At 39.7% G+C, this 18,001-nt stretch overlaps 1 protein-coding gene across 1 annotated transcript in view; it reads right to left on the bottom strand.

Moving 5' to 3' along the window:
• Elp2 (elongator complex protein 2) overlaps positions 1-18,001 on the bottom strand; it is an 82,335-nt gene that overhangs the window by 5,678 nt on the left and 58,656 nt on the right. Inside the window, exons 12-13 of the mRNA XM_053777320.2 lie at positions 15,609-15,763; positions 4,629-4,880 (exon numbers count right to left, since the gene is read on the bottom strand). Coding sequence (XP_053633295.2) covers positions 4,629-4,880; positions 15,609-15,763 — 407 coding nt within the window. The remainder of the gene's footprint in view (positions 1-4,628; positions 4,881-15,608; positions 15,764-18,001) is intronic.

The following is an 18,001-nucleotide window of genomic DNA, read 5'->3' as shown; positions in this document are numbered from 1 at the left end:
GAGTGATAGATCACACAATGAGGTCAATGGGTACTGTATAACAGAAAAAGTAATGAAATGGGTAATAAATTTTATAATAAACACTATATTTGTTAAAAATTGAAGGAATATTTTAGGATGCTATTGTGTTTGAAAAATCTTAATTATATACATATTTATTGACCCTAAATTAAAAACTATTTAAAACTGTGTCTGGCATCTTCATATTTATTAATAAAAGTGATGCTTGTTTTAACTCATTTACTGGCTGGGTCTACACTGTGTTAAATTCAATATGAAGACTACCTCTCATTATGCTCACTAGGTTTAGGTCCTACTAGTGAACTCAATAGCACAGCTTTACTGTACAGTGGACTCTCTCTTTCCGTCGATCTCCGTTACTGCTGATTTCCGTTTTTGCTGAGTTTTTTTGTCAAAATATTGGTTCCGTTCTTGTCGATTTCCTCTGTTTTCATCGATGGTACAGAACCTGTCCAGTGCCCAGCACACACACAAAGCCGCCTCCCAAACGCATTCTCAGGAAGTGTCGCATTGTTTCTAGGTGAGTGAACATATTCTGCGAGGTCATACCAAACATTTCGTAATAATCCATTGTTTTTGGCACTCGTTTATTGTGCGTGACTGCTAAATAAGCCACCATGGCCCCAAAGAAAGCTCCTAGTGCCAGTCCTTTGGTAAAGAAAGTGAGAAACACTGTAGGAATGAAAAAAAGAAATCGTTCAAAAATATGCAAGTGGCATACGCATTGCCAAACTCGGCAGGCTGTACAGGAAGGCGCCATCAACCATTAGCTCCATTGTGGCGAAGAGAAAAGAAATCACAGAAGCTGATGTTGTGAAAGGGGTGAATGCGATAATGAAACAGAGATCCCAAACAATTGAAGATGTGGAGAAATTGTTGTTGCTATGGATCAAAGAGAAACAGTCAGCATGAGATAGTGTTGTGCAGTCGATAATTTGAGAAAGGCAAGAAAATGCCTGCAATGAGTGCTGATGTTGCTGAATTTAAGGCCAGCAAAGGCTGGTTCAAAAAATTCAAGAAGTGAAGTGGCATACACAGTGTTGTAAGGCATGGTGAGGGTGCCAGTTCAGACAAACATGCAGCTGAAAAATCTGTGCGGGAATTCAAAGACTATGTAGAGGCTGAAAAATTCCAACCCTAACAAGTACTCAATTGTGACAAAACAGGCCTGTTTTGGAAGAAAATTCCAAAGAGGACCTACATCACACAAGAGGAAAAGGCACTCCCAGGACACAAGCCTATGAAAGACAGGTTAGCTCTCTTGTTGTGTGGTAATGCTAGTGGGGATTTCAAAGTTAAGCCTTTACTCGTGTATCACTCTGAAAATCCCAGTGTGTTCAAGAAAACCAGTGTCTTCAAGAGTAAACTGTGTGTGATGTGGAAGGCTAACAGTAGGGCATGGGTCACGAGGGAAATTTTCCTGGAATGGTTCAGTGCAATGTTTGGCCCGAGTGTGAAGAAATACCTCCTGGATAATAAATTGCCACTCCAGTGCCTCCTGTTAATGGACAGCACTCCTGCTCATCCTCCGGACTTGGAAGATCAATTGTCTGAGGAATTCAGTTTTGTAACAGTGAAGTTCTTGCCTCCTAACACCGCTCCTCTCATCCAGCCCATGGACCAACAGATCATTGCAAACTTCAAAAAATTGTACACAAAGCAATGTTTCAAAGGTGCTTTGACATAACCTAGGACTCTGAATTGATCCTAAGAGAGTTCTGAAGGGATTACTTTAATATCTTCTATTGCATAAGCCTTATAGATAAGGCTTGGCAGGGAGTGACTTCCAGGACGATGAACACTGCTTGGAGAAAACTGTGGCCATATTGTGTCCTCAACAAAGATTTTGAAGGGTTTGAGGCTGACCCTGACAACCCTATGCCAGTTGTGCAATCTATTGTGGCATTGGGGAATTCCATGGGGTTGGATGTGAGTGGCCAGGATGTGGAAGAGTTGGTGGAGGACCACAATCAAGAGCTAACCACTGATGAGCTGCAAGAGCTTCATCTGCAACAGCAACAGACCACAGCTCAGGAAATTGCTTCAGAGGAGGAGAAAGAGAGATAGAAGAAGGTGCCTTCTTCAGAGATTAAGGAGATTTGTGCAATGTGGACTAGGGTGCATTCATTTGTGGAGGAACATTGCCTTGAGAAAACTGCTGCAATCCGTGCCAGCGACTTTTACAATGACAATGCCATGTCCCATTTTAGGTAAATCTTAAAGAGATGCCAGAAACAGACTCTCAAGTTGGTCCTAGTGGCATTAAAAAACAAAGAAGGGAAGTGACCTCGGATAAGGACTTGGTACATAGAGTCCTTATGGAGGGGGATTCCTCTTCCAAAGAATAACCTCTCTTCCCTCTCCCCTCCTCCCTGTCTTCCATCCACCAACAAGTCTTCAATAAAGGTAAGTTTCATGTTGAATGTTCATTCTTTTGTGCATGTAAATCTAACTTTAAGGTAAAAAAAAAAATTTTTTTGTTAATACTTCTGAGTGTCTGGAATAGATTAATTGGATTTACATTATTTTTGCCGATCTCTCTGGAACGGATTAAACACAAAAACCGAGGGTCCACTGTATTTAACTGTATCTGAAAACATGGAGAATAATTTCAGCAGTGATGTCTGTCCACTAAAGTAGGTTCAAGTAATTTCTTCTTTGAATACTTTACACACATAACATGTACACAAGACACTGAAACCTATGATGATGTTTAGGTCTGTCTTCGACAACTGACTAGTTAATGGTCTAAGTTGGATCAAAACGTCATTATAAAGTTTCAGTCTTCTATGTACAGGTTATGTGTGAATTATTCTAGTCATGGTATGGTGCCTTTTTCTTTCTTTACCTGGCAATTTTATGAAGGAATTCATTGAACCCCGTGAGAAGGGCAGTGCTTGCACTCTGAAGGAGGGGTGAGGATGCTGCAGTTAGAGGGTAATCAAAATTGTGATATCATCACATTTCTGGCAACACTCTGAATGAATGATGGTGCCTTGGTGGGGAACAGTTGCTGAGGTTAAAATATAAATCCTCTTCCAGCTTTTCTTTACCTCTAAACAAATGAACACATCTCATCATCAGATGATGTGTAATTAAAAACTATCTTCAGAAAATATGTACAACAAATTCATGTAAGATTCTTTATGACCATGAAAGAAGAAAACAGAGGTAACTTTATTGTAATACCTAACACAGTAGCAGTATGATTATTGTATTGTGATTATTATCTGCATCATTCCAATGTCAGTTCTATAATTGTTTTTCAACACGTCGGCCATTTCCCACCGAGGCAGGGTGACCCAAAAAAAGAAACACTTTCATCATCAGTCACACATAATCACTGTGTCTGCAGAAGTGCTCAGATATGACAGTTCAGATGTCACTCCAAACAACATATATCCCATACCCTTCCTTTAAAGTGCAGGCATTGTACTTCCCACCTCCAGGACTCAAGTCTAGTTAACCAGCCTCCCTGAATTCCTTCGCAAAATATTATTACCCTGTCCACAATGATGGTATCAATTATTATTATGATCATGGGGGAGTGCTAAACCCATAGGATTATACAGCACATGTGGGGGGGATGGAAGGTATTCAGGCTCAGTTCAGGGAACTGGAGCATAGATCCAATTCCCTAGATCAAAAGCCCCTCACCAGCATCAAGGAATCTTCCTTGAGGGGGATGGAATCAATATAAGTACTGGTGGGTGTTGGCTAAGTCTGATGGTATCAGTATGAGCCTAAAAAAATGAGCATCTGTATTATTCTTCTTTCTTTCTTTCAACACACCGGCTGTATCCCACTGAGGCAGGGTGGCCCAAAAGAAAAAACAAAATTTTCTCCTTTTACATTTGGTAATATATGCAGGAGAAGGGGTTACTAGCCCCTTGCCCCTGGCATTTTAGTTGCCTCTTACAACACGCATGGCTTACGGAGGAAGAATTCTGTTCCACTTCCCCATGGAGATAAGAGGAAATAAACAAGAACAAGAACTAGAAAGAAAATAGCAGAAAACCCAGAGGTGACTCAAGAAATCGTAATGACACGATTGCAAATAAACCATAAACCCATACCGCGGGTTCAATCCCGGCCGGGGGTATGGTTTAACCCAGAGGTGTGTGTATATATACGCTTGTACATGTGTGTGTAGTGTGACCTAAGTGTAAGTAGAAGTAGCAAGACGTACCTGTAATCTTGCATATTTATGAGACAGACAAAAGACACCAGCAATCCTACCATCATGTAAAACAATTACAGGCTTTCGTTTCACACTCACTTGGCAGGACGGTAGTACCCCCCCTGGATGGTTGCTGTCTACCAACCTACTACCTTATCTGTATTATTATAAGCCAAAAATTTTGGTATCATCCCATCCTTAGCTATGAATCCAGTAAAAGCTTCTGTGTTACATAAATTTTTTGCTTGTCAATTGACTGTTGAGTAAACATTGCTTACACCAATAAACTGTGATAATCTTGTTGAAGATATAACTAACAAATCTTATGTGAATGCATTATAAAAAATGTTCCTGTATGTATTTCTTAGCAATGAAAGACACATGATTCCAAGCATAATAAGAGAGATTTTAAAAACTTTTGGCTTACCAGTTGCCACAAGGACACCATCTGTTTCTTTGTCAATATTTCTGGAGACTGCTACTGCTGTCACTTCATTGGACTCGCTTAGAAAAGCCTGTTTAACCCAGGCAGCTTCAGTGTGACCCCACACTGCAACAGTCTTGTCGCGTGACGCAGTGACAAAGTGATGGGAATCTGGCAGCCAGGCACATGACCATATTACACGGGCATGCATGGTATCTTTTTTGTTTGAAAAATCGCATACCTCATAAGTAAAACCTGAAAAAATATATGAAGTTTAATGCAAAAGTTTATGTATCAATACAACTGCAACGAATACTGTGCCTCAAAGAAAATACGTGCATTTCCTGAAAAGTCCTGCTTATCCAGATAGTAATATCTAAATTTCTCATTTATATAGAATTTGGAATATTCAATCATTTAAACATTATCCAATAATTTTGCCCATCTGCAAATTGTTAAGCATTCAATCTTACATCAATTATTCAACCTATCTTCATGGGAAAATAATAATAACAGTAATTTACTCAACTGTATTTAAGCTGTTCTGTACAAGAAGTTATCAACTTGAGAATTTTCAATTAACTTTCATGTACAGCCAACACACCAGTAGGCAACATGCTCAAAAATTTCAAATAAACTAATTTCAAAGAACATCTTCCAACATTTTACCAGTCATTACCCAGCACTGGGCAGATGTCACAACAATCAAAAACTCTAATTACAGACAACACTATGCCCTTATTTAAGTCTCTAAATCAAGTAAATATCAATCCAGTTTCAAGAGCAAGGCACTAATAATCCCTTCTCCTGTATAAATTACTATAAGTAAAAAGAAAAACTTTTGTCTTTTTCTTTTTATCGGTCACTTTGCCTTGGCGGGAGATAGCTGGCGTGTTTAAAAACTAAATATTATTCATACACACTACTGTTCACTTGGCAACCTCAGAACACTGCAGTATAATGCTGATGCTCATATAAGACATTTCCTGTAAATTTTTACTGGAGCACAGCCATCACACTAAACAATTACCTCCTTGATATCCTTTTTTTTTTTTTTTTTTATTATCACACCGGCCGATTCCCACCAAGGCAGGGTGGCCCGAAAAAGAAAAACTTTCACCATCATTCACTCCATCACTGTCTTGCCAGAAGGGTGCTTTACACTACAGTTTTTAAACTGCAACATTAACACCCCTCCTTCAGAGTGCAGGCACTGTACTTCCCATCTCCAGGACTCAAGTCCGGCCTGCCGGTTTCCCTGAATCCCTTCATAAATGTTACTTTGCTCACACTCCAACAGCACGTCAAGTATTAAAAACCATTTGTCTCCATTCACTCCTATCAAACACGCTCACACATGCCTGCTGGAAGTCCAAGCCCCTCGCACACAAAACCTCCTTTACCCCCTCCCTCCAACCCTTCCTAGGCCGACCCCTACCCCGCCTTCCTTCCACTACAGACTGATACACTCTTGAAGTCATTCTGTTTCGCTCCATTCTCTCTACATGTCCGAACCACCTCAACAACCCTTCCTCAGCCCTCTGGACAACAGTTTTGGTAATCCCGCACCTCCTCCTAACTTCCAAACTACGAATTCTCTGCATTATATTCACACCACACATTGCCCTCAGGCATGACATCTCCACTGCCTCCAGCCTTCTCCTCGCTGCAACATTCATCACCCACGCTTCACACCCATATAAGAGCGTTGGTAAAACTATACTCTCATACATTCCCCTCTTTGCCTCCAAGGACAAAGTTCTTTGTCTCCACAGACTCCTAAGTGCACCACTCACTCTTTTTCCCTCATCAATTCTATGATTCACCTCATCTTTCATAGACCCATCCGCTGACACGTCCACTCCCAAATATCTGAATACGTTCACCTCCTCCATACTCTCTCCCTCCAATCTGATATTCAATCTTTCATCACCTAATCTTTTTGTTATCCTCATAACCTTACTCTTTCCTGTATTCACCTTTAATTTTCTTCTTTTGCACACCCTACCAAATTCATCCACCAATCTCTGCAACTTCTCTTCAGAATCTCCCAAGAGCACAGTGTCATCAGCAAAGAGCAGCTGTGACAACTCCCACTTTGTGTGTGATTCTTTATCTTTTAACTCCACGCCTCTTGCCAAGACCCTCGCATTTACTTCTCTTACAACCCCATCTATAAATATATTAAACAACCACGGTGACATCACACATCCTTGTCTAAGGCCTACTTTTACTGGGAAAAAATTTCCCTCTTTCCTACATACTCTAACTTGAGCCTCACTATCCTCGTAAAAACTCTTCACTGCTTTCAGTAACCTACCTCCTACACCATACACTTGCAACATCTGCCACATTGCCCCCCTATCCACCCTGTCATACGCCTTTTCCAAATCCATAAATGCCACAAAGACCTCTTTAGCCTTATCTAAATACTGTTCACTTATATGTTTCACTGTAAACACCTGGTCCACACACCCCCTACCTTTCCTAAAGCCTCCTTGTTCATCTGCTATCCTATTCTCCGTCTTACTCTTAATTCTTTCAATTATAACTCTACCATACACTTTACCAGGTACACTCAACAGACTTATCCCCCTATAATTTTTGCAATCTCTTTTATCCCCTTTGCCTTTATACAAAGGAACTATGCATGCTCTCTGCCAATCCCTAGGTACCTTACCCTCTTCCATACATTTATTAAATAATTGCACCAACCACTCCAAAACTATATCCCCACCTGCTTTTAACATTTCTATCTTTATCCCATCAATCCCGGCTGCCTTACCCCCTTTCATTTTACCTACTGCCTCACGAACTTCCCCCACACTCACAACTGGCTCTTCCTCACTCCTACAAGATGTTATTCCTCCTTGCCCTATACACGAAATCACAGCTTCCCTATCTTCATCAACATTTAACAATTCCTCAAAATATTCCTTCCATCTTCCCAATACCTCTAACTCTCCATTTAATAACTCTCCTCTCCTATTTTTAACTGACAAATCCATTTGTTCTCTAGGCTTTCTTAACTTGTTAATCTCACTCCAAAACTTTTTCTTATTTTCAACAAAATTTGTTGATAACATCTCACCCACTCTCTCATTTGCTCTCTTTTTACATTGCTTCACCACTCTCTTAACTTCTCTCTTTTTCTCCATATACTCTTCCCTCCTTGCATCACTTCTACTTTGTAAAAACTTCTCATATGCTAACTTTTTCTCCCTTACTACTCTCTTTACATCATCATTCCACCAATCGCTCCTCTTCCCTCCTGCACCCACTTTCCTGTAACCACAAACTTCTGCTGAACACTCTAACACTACATTTTTAAACCTACCCCATACCTCTTCGACCCCATTGCCTATGCTCTCATTAGCCCATCTATCCTCCAATAGCTGTTTATATCTTACCCTAACTGCCTCCTCTTTTAGTTTATAAACCTTCACCTCTCTCTTCCCTGATGCTTCTATTCTCCTTGTATCCCATCTACCTTTTACTCTCAGTGTAGCTACAACTAGAAAGTGATCTGATATATCTGTGGCCCCTCTATAAACATGTACATCCTGAAGTCTACTCAACAGTCTTTTATCTACCAATACATAATCCAACAAACTACTGTCATTTCGCCCTACATCATATCGTGTATACTTATTTATCCTCTTTTTCTTAAAATATGTATTACCTATAACTAAACCCCTTTCTATACAAAGTTCAATCAAAGGGCTCCCATTATCATTTACACCTGGCACCCCAAACTTACCTACCACACCCTCTCTAAAAGTTTCTCCTACTTTAGCATTCAAGTCCCCTACCACAATTACTCTCTCACTTGGTTCAAAGGCTCCTATACATTCACTTAACATCTCCCAAAATCTCTCTCTCTCCTCTGCATTCCTCTCTTCTCCAGGTGCATACACGCTTATTATGACCCACTTCTCGCATCCAACCTTTACTTTAATCCACATAATTCTTGAATTTACACATTCATATTCTCTTTTCTCCTTCCATAACTGATCATTTAACATTACTGCTACCCCTTCCTTTGCTCTAACTCTCTCAGATACTCCAGATTTAATCCCATTTATTTCCCCCCACTGAAACTCTCCTACCCCCTTCAGCTTTGTTTCGCTTAGGGCCAGGACATCCAACTTCTTTTCATTCATAACATCAGCAATCATCTGTTTCTTGTCATCCGCACTACATCCACGCACATTTAAGCAACCCAGTTTTATAAAGTTTTTCTTCTTCTCTTTTTTAGTAATTGTATACAGGAGAAGGGGTTACTAGCCCATTGCTCCCGGCATTTTAGTCGCCTCATACGACACGCATGGCTTACGGAGGAAAGATTCTTTTCCACTTCCCCATGGACAATAGAAGAAATAAAAAAGAACAAGAGCTATTTAGAAAAAGGAGAAAAACCTAGATGTATGTATATATATATATGCATGTGCGTGTCTGTGAAGTGTGACCAAAGTGTAAGTAGGAGTAGCAAGATATCCCTGTTATCTTAGCGTGTTTATGAGACAGAAAAAGAAACCAGCAATCCTACCATCATGCAAAACAGTTACAGGTTTTTGTTTCACAGTCATCTGGCAGGACGGTAGTACTTCCCTGGGTGGTTGCTGTCTACCAACCTACTACCTTTTTGTTCATTTGAATTTCTTTTGATATTCAAACACAAAGGGTCAAAAAACATGTTGAATAACTTTTCAGAGGAATTAAAAAACTGCAACATACTTATGGATGACATATTAGAGCTAAAGTAAGTACTGCATGATTATACTGTATACTCCTATCATTTATGAGCTGTCATTTAAAATTAAAATTAATTAACAATCTATAATTCTAAATTAATCTTTAATTGAAATTTCATAGATTACCATTCAACCTTTGCCAACTTGTCAATAAAATTTTTTATTTTTAGCAAATAATCTTGTAGTTTATGCATTAAATATTAATTTTAACTTCCTGTCAATATCTTATACTAGATACATAAGTATACAAAGTTTCACAACTACAGCAGGACTCCTGTATCTGGTTTACCATGGCCCAAAAATAACCCTTAATTTTGCATGATAATGGCCTCAAAGTGCAAAAGTAGTGATGGTGGAAGTTCCTCAAAGCCTAAGAGAAGCCATTAAGTGCTTCCCATCAGTGAAAAAATGATAATTCTCCACTTATTGTGCATAATTTATCAATTAAACTTCATAATAGGCATGCATGTAAAAGAAAAATGACATATCTATATAGGTTCACTACTATCTGTGGTTTCAGTATCTGTGGCAGGTCCTTGGAAAGTATCCCCTGCAGATACTGGGGTCCTACTGTATAATCTTCTAGTGTTCAGTCTAGGTCCAAGTTTGCCTGAAGTGCTGTACATATTGTGAGTTTTCAATTTTTTTTTTTTCAACACACTGGCCATCTCCCACCAAGGCAAGGTGACCCAAAACAACAAGAAACATTTCCTTTTACATATACAGTGGACCCCCGGTTAACGATATTTTTTCACTCCAGAAGCACTCAGTGGTCAGTCGTCACGTGAGGTCACAGACCCTGAGCTGCCTTGGGGATTAGTGTGGACGGTTACAAAGCATGGCTTGCTTCTGCAGTGTTTTAAAAATTGAGGTTGGAGAGTTGAAGGAGGAGGTCTTGCTTCTCCAGGAGGAGATTAGGAGGCTGAAGGTCCACCTCAATGGGTCTGGGAGAGAGTGTGAGGTGGCTGGAGTTGTGGGGAATGAGGCTTCTAGCAGCGAGGTGCAGTCTGTCTCTCGCTGTGAGGAGGCTGTAGTTGGGGAGGCAGCAACGGCTACCAGCAGTGAGGTGCAGCCCAGCACCTGCTACAAGTGGCGAGTAGTTCACAGTAATGGAAAGCGCATCAGAGTAAGGAAAGTTAAGAGTGAAGATCTGAAGGTAGGAAATCGCTTCTCTGTTCTTCAGGATGAATGTACTTCAGTGGCCAGTGAAGGTAAGGGTACTACTGCCCCTGCTAATGGAGGTAAGCACATTCTTGTGGTTGGTGACTCTCAGGTAAGATACATTGACCGTGCTTTTTGTAATAGGAATAAGAAGATGAGAGATAGAGTGTGCTTCCCTGGAGCTGGTGTTGGGGACATTGTCAACAGGCTGGATAATATCATGTCAGGTAATGGGAGCAAGCCCATTATCTGTCTCAGTGCTGGTGGAAATGATATTGGGAAGGGTAGGAGAGAAGAGCTGCTAGATAAGTACAGGTCAGCTATAGATTTCATTAAGTCTAAGGGAGGGATCCCAATCATATGTAGCATCTTGCCTAGAAGGGGAGTAGGAAATGAATGGTCGTCTAGGGCAATTGGTGTAAATTGCTGGCTAGACAGATACTGCAAGGAACTTGCAATCCCATTCATTGACAACTGGAACAACTTTTATGGCAAACATGATATGTATGCAAGGGATGGGGTACATCTCTCTGGGGCTGGGGTGGTAGCACTTGCAGACTCGATTGAGAAGGCCATTGGTGAAATGCCTATGATTTTAAACTGATGGAAGATAGAGGTATGGGTGTGTGTGGGAAACAAGCAGGTTGCAACACTTGGGTTGGAAACAGTAAATGTATAAAAGGCATTCAGCATGAAGTTATAAATAAAGACAATAGATCAGGTCAGCAAACAAAGGGGGACAGCAGAGGGCAGCAAGGGACTAGCTCCCTTAAGGTTTACTATACTAATAGCAGGAGTGTAAGAAATAAGATAGATGAGCTAAGATTAATTGCAAGTGCAGGAGACATAGATATTATTGCTATAACAGAGACCTGGCTCAATCTGAAAGATAGAGAGATGCCCTCTGAATGTCACATACAAGGCTATAAATTATTCCACACTGACAGGGTCAACAGGAAAGGTGGTGGAGTAGCGATGTATGTCAGAGACAATTTAAATTGTTGTGTTAGACAAGATATTAAATTAGAAGCGTCAGCCACTGAATCTGTTTGGTTACAGCTTCTCGAGGGCCGAGAAAAACTAATTTTGGGTGTGATTTACAGGGCCCCAAATCTTGATAGGGAGTGCAGTAAACTTCTATGGGACGAAATTCGTAAGGCATCTACATACGAAAATGTTGTGCTAATGGGAGATTTCAACTATAGACAGATTGACTGGAGCAATTTGACAGGAAATTTAGAGTCGGGTGACTTTCTTGATACGATCCAGGATTGTTTTTTAAAACAGTTTGTGACAGAGCCAACTAGGGGAAATAACCTCCTTGACTTGGTTCTTGCCAGTAGGGAAACACTAATTAATAATCTTGAGGTTAATGATGAGCTTGGGGAAAGTGATCACAAATCACTCAGTTTTAATATATCATGGAATTCCCCTAATAATGGCAATCAAGTCTCCGTCCCTGACTTTCGCTTGGCTGATTTCATAGGACTGAAAAATTACTTAGGTGGGCTGAACTGGAATGACCTGACTAAGGGTCAGGTAGGTGGTGATGGTTGCCGATATGATGCTTTCCAGGGCATAGTTCTAGCTGCTCAGTCAAATTATGTTCCCAATAGGGAAATCAGATCAAACAAAAATGATCCTAAATGGATGAACAATAGATTAAAATATCTGATTGGTCAAAAGAGAGGCATATATAGGCAAATCAAAAGAGGAGAGGGGCAATTGAGAAATCGATATATTCAGTTAAAGAGAGAAATAAAAAAGGGAATTAGAAAAGCAAAAAGAGATTATGAGGTTAAAGTTGCAAGAGAATCGAAGACTAACCCAAAAGGATTCTTTCAGGTATACAGAAGTAAGATCAGGGACAAGATAGGCCCACTCAAAAGTTCCTCGGGTCAGCTCACTGACAGTGATAAGGAAATGTGTAGAATTTTTAACACATACTTCCTCTCAGTTTTTACACAGGAGGATACCAGCGATGTTCCAGTAATGATAAATTATGTAGAACAGGACGATAATAAACTGTGTACTATTAGGGTCACAAGTGACATGGTCCTTAGGCAAATAGATAAATTAAAACCTAACAAATCCCCAGGCCCTGATGAACTGTATGCAAGGGTTCTAAAGGAATGTAAAGAGGAGCTTAGCACACCTTTGGCTAATCTTTTCAACATATCACTACAAACTGGCATGGTGCCAGATAAGTGGAAAATGGCAAATGTGATACCTATTTTCAAAACAGGTGACAGGTCCTTAGCTTCGAACTATAGACCAATAAGCCTAACCTCCATAGTGGGAAAATTTATGGAATCAATAATTGCCGAGGCAGTTCGTAGCCACCTTGAAAAGCATAAATTAATCAACGAATCTCAGCATGGTTTTACAAAGGGGCGTTCCTGCCTTACGAATTTATTAACTTTTTTCACTAAGGTATTTGAGGAGGTAGATCATGGTAATGAATATGATATTGTGTATATGGACTTCAGTAAGGCTTTTGACAGGGTCCCACATCAGAGACTATTGAGGAAAATTAAAGCACATGGAATAGGAGGAGAAATTTTTTCCTGGATAGAGGCATGGTTGACAAATAGGCAGCAGAGAGTTTGCATAAATGGGGAGAAATCAGAGTGGGGAAGTGTCACGAGCGGTGTTCCACAGGGGTCAGTGTTGGGCCCCCTGCTGTTCACAATCTACATAAACGACATAGATGAGGGCATAAAGAGCGACATCGGCAAGTTTGCCGATGACACCAAAATAGGCCGTCGAATTCATTCTGACGAGGACATTCGAGCACTCCAGGAAGATTTGAATAGACTGATGCAGTGGTCGGAGAAGTGGCAGATGCAGTTTAACATAGACAAATGCAAAGTTCTAAATGTTGGACAGGACAATAACCATGCCACATATAAACTAAATAATGTAGATCTTAATATTACGGATTGCGAAAAAGATTTAGGAGTTCTGGTTAGCAGTAATCTGAAACCAAGACAACAGTGCATAAGTGTTCGCAATAAAGCTAATAGAATCCTTGGCTTCATATCAAGAAGCATAAATAATAGGAGTCCTCAGGTTGTTCTTCAACTCTATACATCCTTGGTTAGGCCTCATTTAGATTATGCTGCACAGTTTTGGTCACCTTATTACAGAATGGATATAAATTCTCTGGAAAATGTACAAAGGAGGATGACAAAGTTGATCCCATGTATCAGAAACCTTCCCTATGAGGATAGACTAAGGGCCCTGAATCTGCACTCTCTAGAAAGACGTAGAATTAGGGGGGATATGATTGAGGTGTATAAATGGAAGACAGGAATAAATAAAGGGGATGTAAATAGTGTGCTGAAAATATCTAGCCTAGACAGGACTCGCAGCAATGGTTTTAAGTTGGAAAAATTCAGATTCAGGAAGGATATAGGAAAGTACTGGTTTGGTAATAGAGTTGTGGATGAGTGGAACAAACTCCCAAGTACCGTTATAGAGGCCAGAACGTTGTGTAGCTTTAAAAATAGGTTGGATAAATACATGAGTGGATGTGGGTGGGTGTGAGTTAGACCTGATAGCGTGTGCTACCAGGTCGGTTGCCGTGTTCCTCCCTTAAGTCAATGTGACCTGACCTGACTAGGTTGGGTGCATTGGCTTAAGCCGGTAGGAGACTTGGACCTGCCTCGCATGGGCCAGTAGGCCTTCTGCAGTGTTCCTTCGTTCTTATGTTCTTATGTTAAGTATGTTCAGGTGCCAGTACTGACCGAATTTGTTCCCATAAGGAATATTGTGAAGTAGATTAGTCCATTTCAGACCCCCAAACATACACGTACAAACACACTTACATAAATACTTTTACATAATTGGTCGCATTCGGAGGTGAACGTTATGCGGGGGTCCACTGTACTAGTAATTTATATAGGAGAAGGGGTTACTAGCTCCTTGCTCCAGGCACTTTAGTCACCTCTGACAACAAGCATGGCTTACGAGGAAGGATTCTTCACCATTTTCCCAAGGCGAGTTTTCAAATTACTGTACAGTACTATGTATATTTATGTACTATAATGAATTAAATTTCTCCATGGGGAAGTGGAAAAGAATTCTTCCTCCATAAGCCACATTGTAAGAGGAGACTAAAATGCCGGGAGCAAGGGGTGAGTAACTCCTCCTGTATAAATTACAGCCTCTCCTCACTTAGTGATGTACTTGTTTACCGATGCCTTGGACATACAACGGGCTTTCTGACCAGTATTCATACCTAAATAATGTATATTAGAGCTGATTTCCTCTATTCTTTTTATTTTAATATACAGTACACTACTATATAAACATTTAAAAATATACAAGAAATGTTATAAATGGTGCAAATGTGACATTAAAACAATATCAAAGCTGGTTGACACAAACTCACTACCATTAGAGTATGCTTCTCACTTAGCGATGAATTCGTTTAATGACATGGTCTTAGGAACAGAACTCTATTGTTAAGTGAGGCGAGGCTGTACTAAATTTAATAAGAAAAACTTTCGTTTTAGGTGTGATATGGCCAGTGTGTTAAAAAAAAATGCTCATGTTGAAAAAAAAATATGTTCACATGATCTGAAAACTTCATTAATGTTCTGGTGTAACAGGCATGACTTCTGCAACTTAGACAAACTTTTACACCATAATACATAATGCAACTTCACACCTTATCTAAACAAATTTTTCTGCTTGACTTTCTAGTGAAGAAAAACAATTCTAACCCACATTTTGTGTGAGAGCTTACTGATATATACATCATAATTTTAGCACAGAATTCATCATACAGTTTATTAATAGTAACTACCTGATATAATTTAATAAAATGTTCACACCCAAAAATGCAGTTTATTTAAAAGTTGATATTATACCAATACAAAGCAGATAATGCAAAGTTTCTGTAGCTTGTCATAAGTTACAGCCACTGATGATATTAAGCAGACTCCAGGGTTGCCAAAACTAAAACACACAGATAATGGATATTGCAGTAAATACTCAAGTGATCAATGAGTTAACTACACTGATGTAATACAAATAATACTACAATGTACAGTAATATTACCTGTGCTATTTTCAGCTGCTTTTTTCTTAAAGACTGTCCAGGTGCGATCGCGTGATACAGACAGAAGATATTCATCATCTGGAGAGAAGGCCATCTGTGTAACAGTCAGACGATGTTTGGCTAAAACATCCACTTTGTGCCAAGTTGTTGTATGCCTGAAATGATGTGTAATATCAACTACTTGTTTATTACAAGGAGTAATTTCTTGTAACAATGTTCTTTGTAACAGCCATTGGTATTACTACTCCCAACCATACCAGTGTCAACAGTTTGGCTGCAGATACAAGTTAAATATTTACATGTTAACATAATAAATATGACTGTAGGACTGGGGGCCTGTCTGAGCTTGGCACCAATTTTGATGCAGAATGTTTGAAGCCAAGTAGTTTTCTTTTACAGAGGAAAACTAAAAAAATGTACAGAAGTGCCCCGTTTGTATAGCCCTTAGGTTGAAATTAAGACACATGTGAAACATCTGGGTATCTTTATTGTAGACGTTTCACCATCCATTGGCTTTATCAATGCAAATTCCAGGACATAACTTGAAGATAGTAGAACTATGTACAGAAGATGAGGTTATCAGTCCCTCAACCTTGGAGTTGGTGCGAAGAGCACCGTAGTCGTGGAGATTCTGAAGCAGAAGCAAGGCGCCTGACGCTTATATACTAACGTCAGGCGCCTTGCTTCTGCTTCAGAATCTCCACGATTACGGTGCTCTTCGCACCTACTCCAAGGTTGAGGGACTGATTACCTCATCTTCTGTACATAGTTCTACTATCTTCAAGTTATGTCCTGGAATTTGTATTGATAAAGCCACTGGATGGCGAAACGTCTGCAATAAAGATACCCAGATGTTGCACAAGTGTCTTAATTTCGTCTTGTCGGTATTGTATATCATTCTTGTACAGCCCTTAGGTTGTCAACCCCACATGATAAGTGAAAATCGCTGGCAGGTAGAAAAGAGCGTCTTTTTTATTGTAAAAGGACACAAGTGCAACTAATGTGACATTTTATTGTGGCAACATTTCACTCTCCAGGAGCTTTGTCACATTAGTTGCACTTGTGTCCTTTTACTTTACATATTGTTGGTAATTCTACCAACATTATTATAGTCTTTTTTATTACTGAACGTGTCTAAAATGCCTGATAGCATGTATGTATATACTATCTTATGTTAGATGCTCAATAAAACTAGGCAAAAAACATAAAAAAAGTAAAATAAATACAGTGGTACCTTGACTTACAAGTTTAATTCATTCCATGGCCGAGCTCGTAACTCAATCTTCCTTGTCGAGATTAATTGAAATGACATTAATCCGTTCCAGTCCCCAGAAAAACCACCCCAATTTTCTTGTTACGGGTTTTTAAATAAGAAAAATGTATTTATAAATAAGAAATAGTGTATAAAAACATAAAAAAATAATAAAAGAGAATGTAAAGAAATAAATTGGTTTTATAAAGTGCATTTACCTTGGAGATCAGACGACTTGGGCTAATGGAATATGCTGGCAGAGGTGGAGGGTGGAAAAGATAAGCAGAGGAGATTGGAGGAGTTCGTTTTGTTTCGTGGTTTTTCGGTCACTTTTGCTTGTCATAAACTCTATTGCTTACTTGCTACACTCTTAATGCTACACTTTCTACACTCTTAATGCTACACTTGCTACACTCTTAATGCTACACTTTATTTCTGAACTTAATTGCTACTATTTTCCTTCTGCTTTAGTATGGTACATATCGTAGAAGTCCTACGCTCGTACTGCCTCTCCAAGTCGACTACATGCACACCTCGCTTGTGTTTTTCTATGATTTCATGCTTTAATTCAATGGACATAATCCTCCTCTTCTTCTCAGCACTGCCCTTTGCACTTACTTTCTTAGGACCCATGGTTAGAAAAAAGAAATTTGATAAAATAACTGCACAAAAAGCACAAAACACAAGCACAACACGAGAGATGCTTCCATGGCGAGGTAACCACGTGCACTGAACGTGAGATGTGGGATGCTGGGTGAATTTTGTGGCGTTCGCTGTGCCAACTAGCGGTGGTGAATCTGAAGCTCGCTCATAACTCGAATTTTCGCTCACAACTTAAAGCAAAAAATCGACCGAGCAATGGCTCGTAACTTGAAAAACTCATAAGTACCTTGTAAATCAAGGTACCACTGTACACAGTACATATAATACTTACCTTAAAATATGGAGCCGGTCGCCCTTATCTTATGCAACTGTTGTGTGAAAATGGTGGAAAAGTGGTAAAAGCACCAAACATAATGAACACTGGCTCAACTGAAAGCCAATGAAAATGTGGAACACTGAAAAGAGCGTGCTGTATATGTGATACCCTTCTGTACCTGTATTACAATATTTTAAGTGCATATAGAAGACTCTCTTAGCA

This window comes from Cherax quadricarinatus, chromosome 21 (assembly GCF_038502225.1).
Source record: "Cherax quadricarinatus isolate ZL_2023a chromosome 21, ASM3850222v1, whole genome shotgun sequence".
NCBI lineage: Eukaryota > Metazoa > Arthropoda > Malacostraca > Decapoda > Parastacidae > Cherax > Cherax quadricarinatus.
This window is presented reverse-complemented; position numbering and strand designations above follow the sequence as displayed.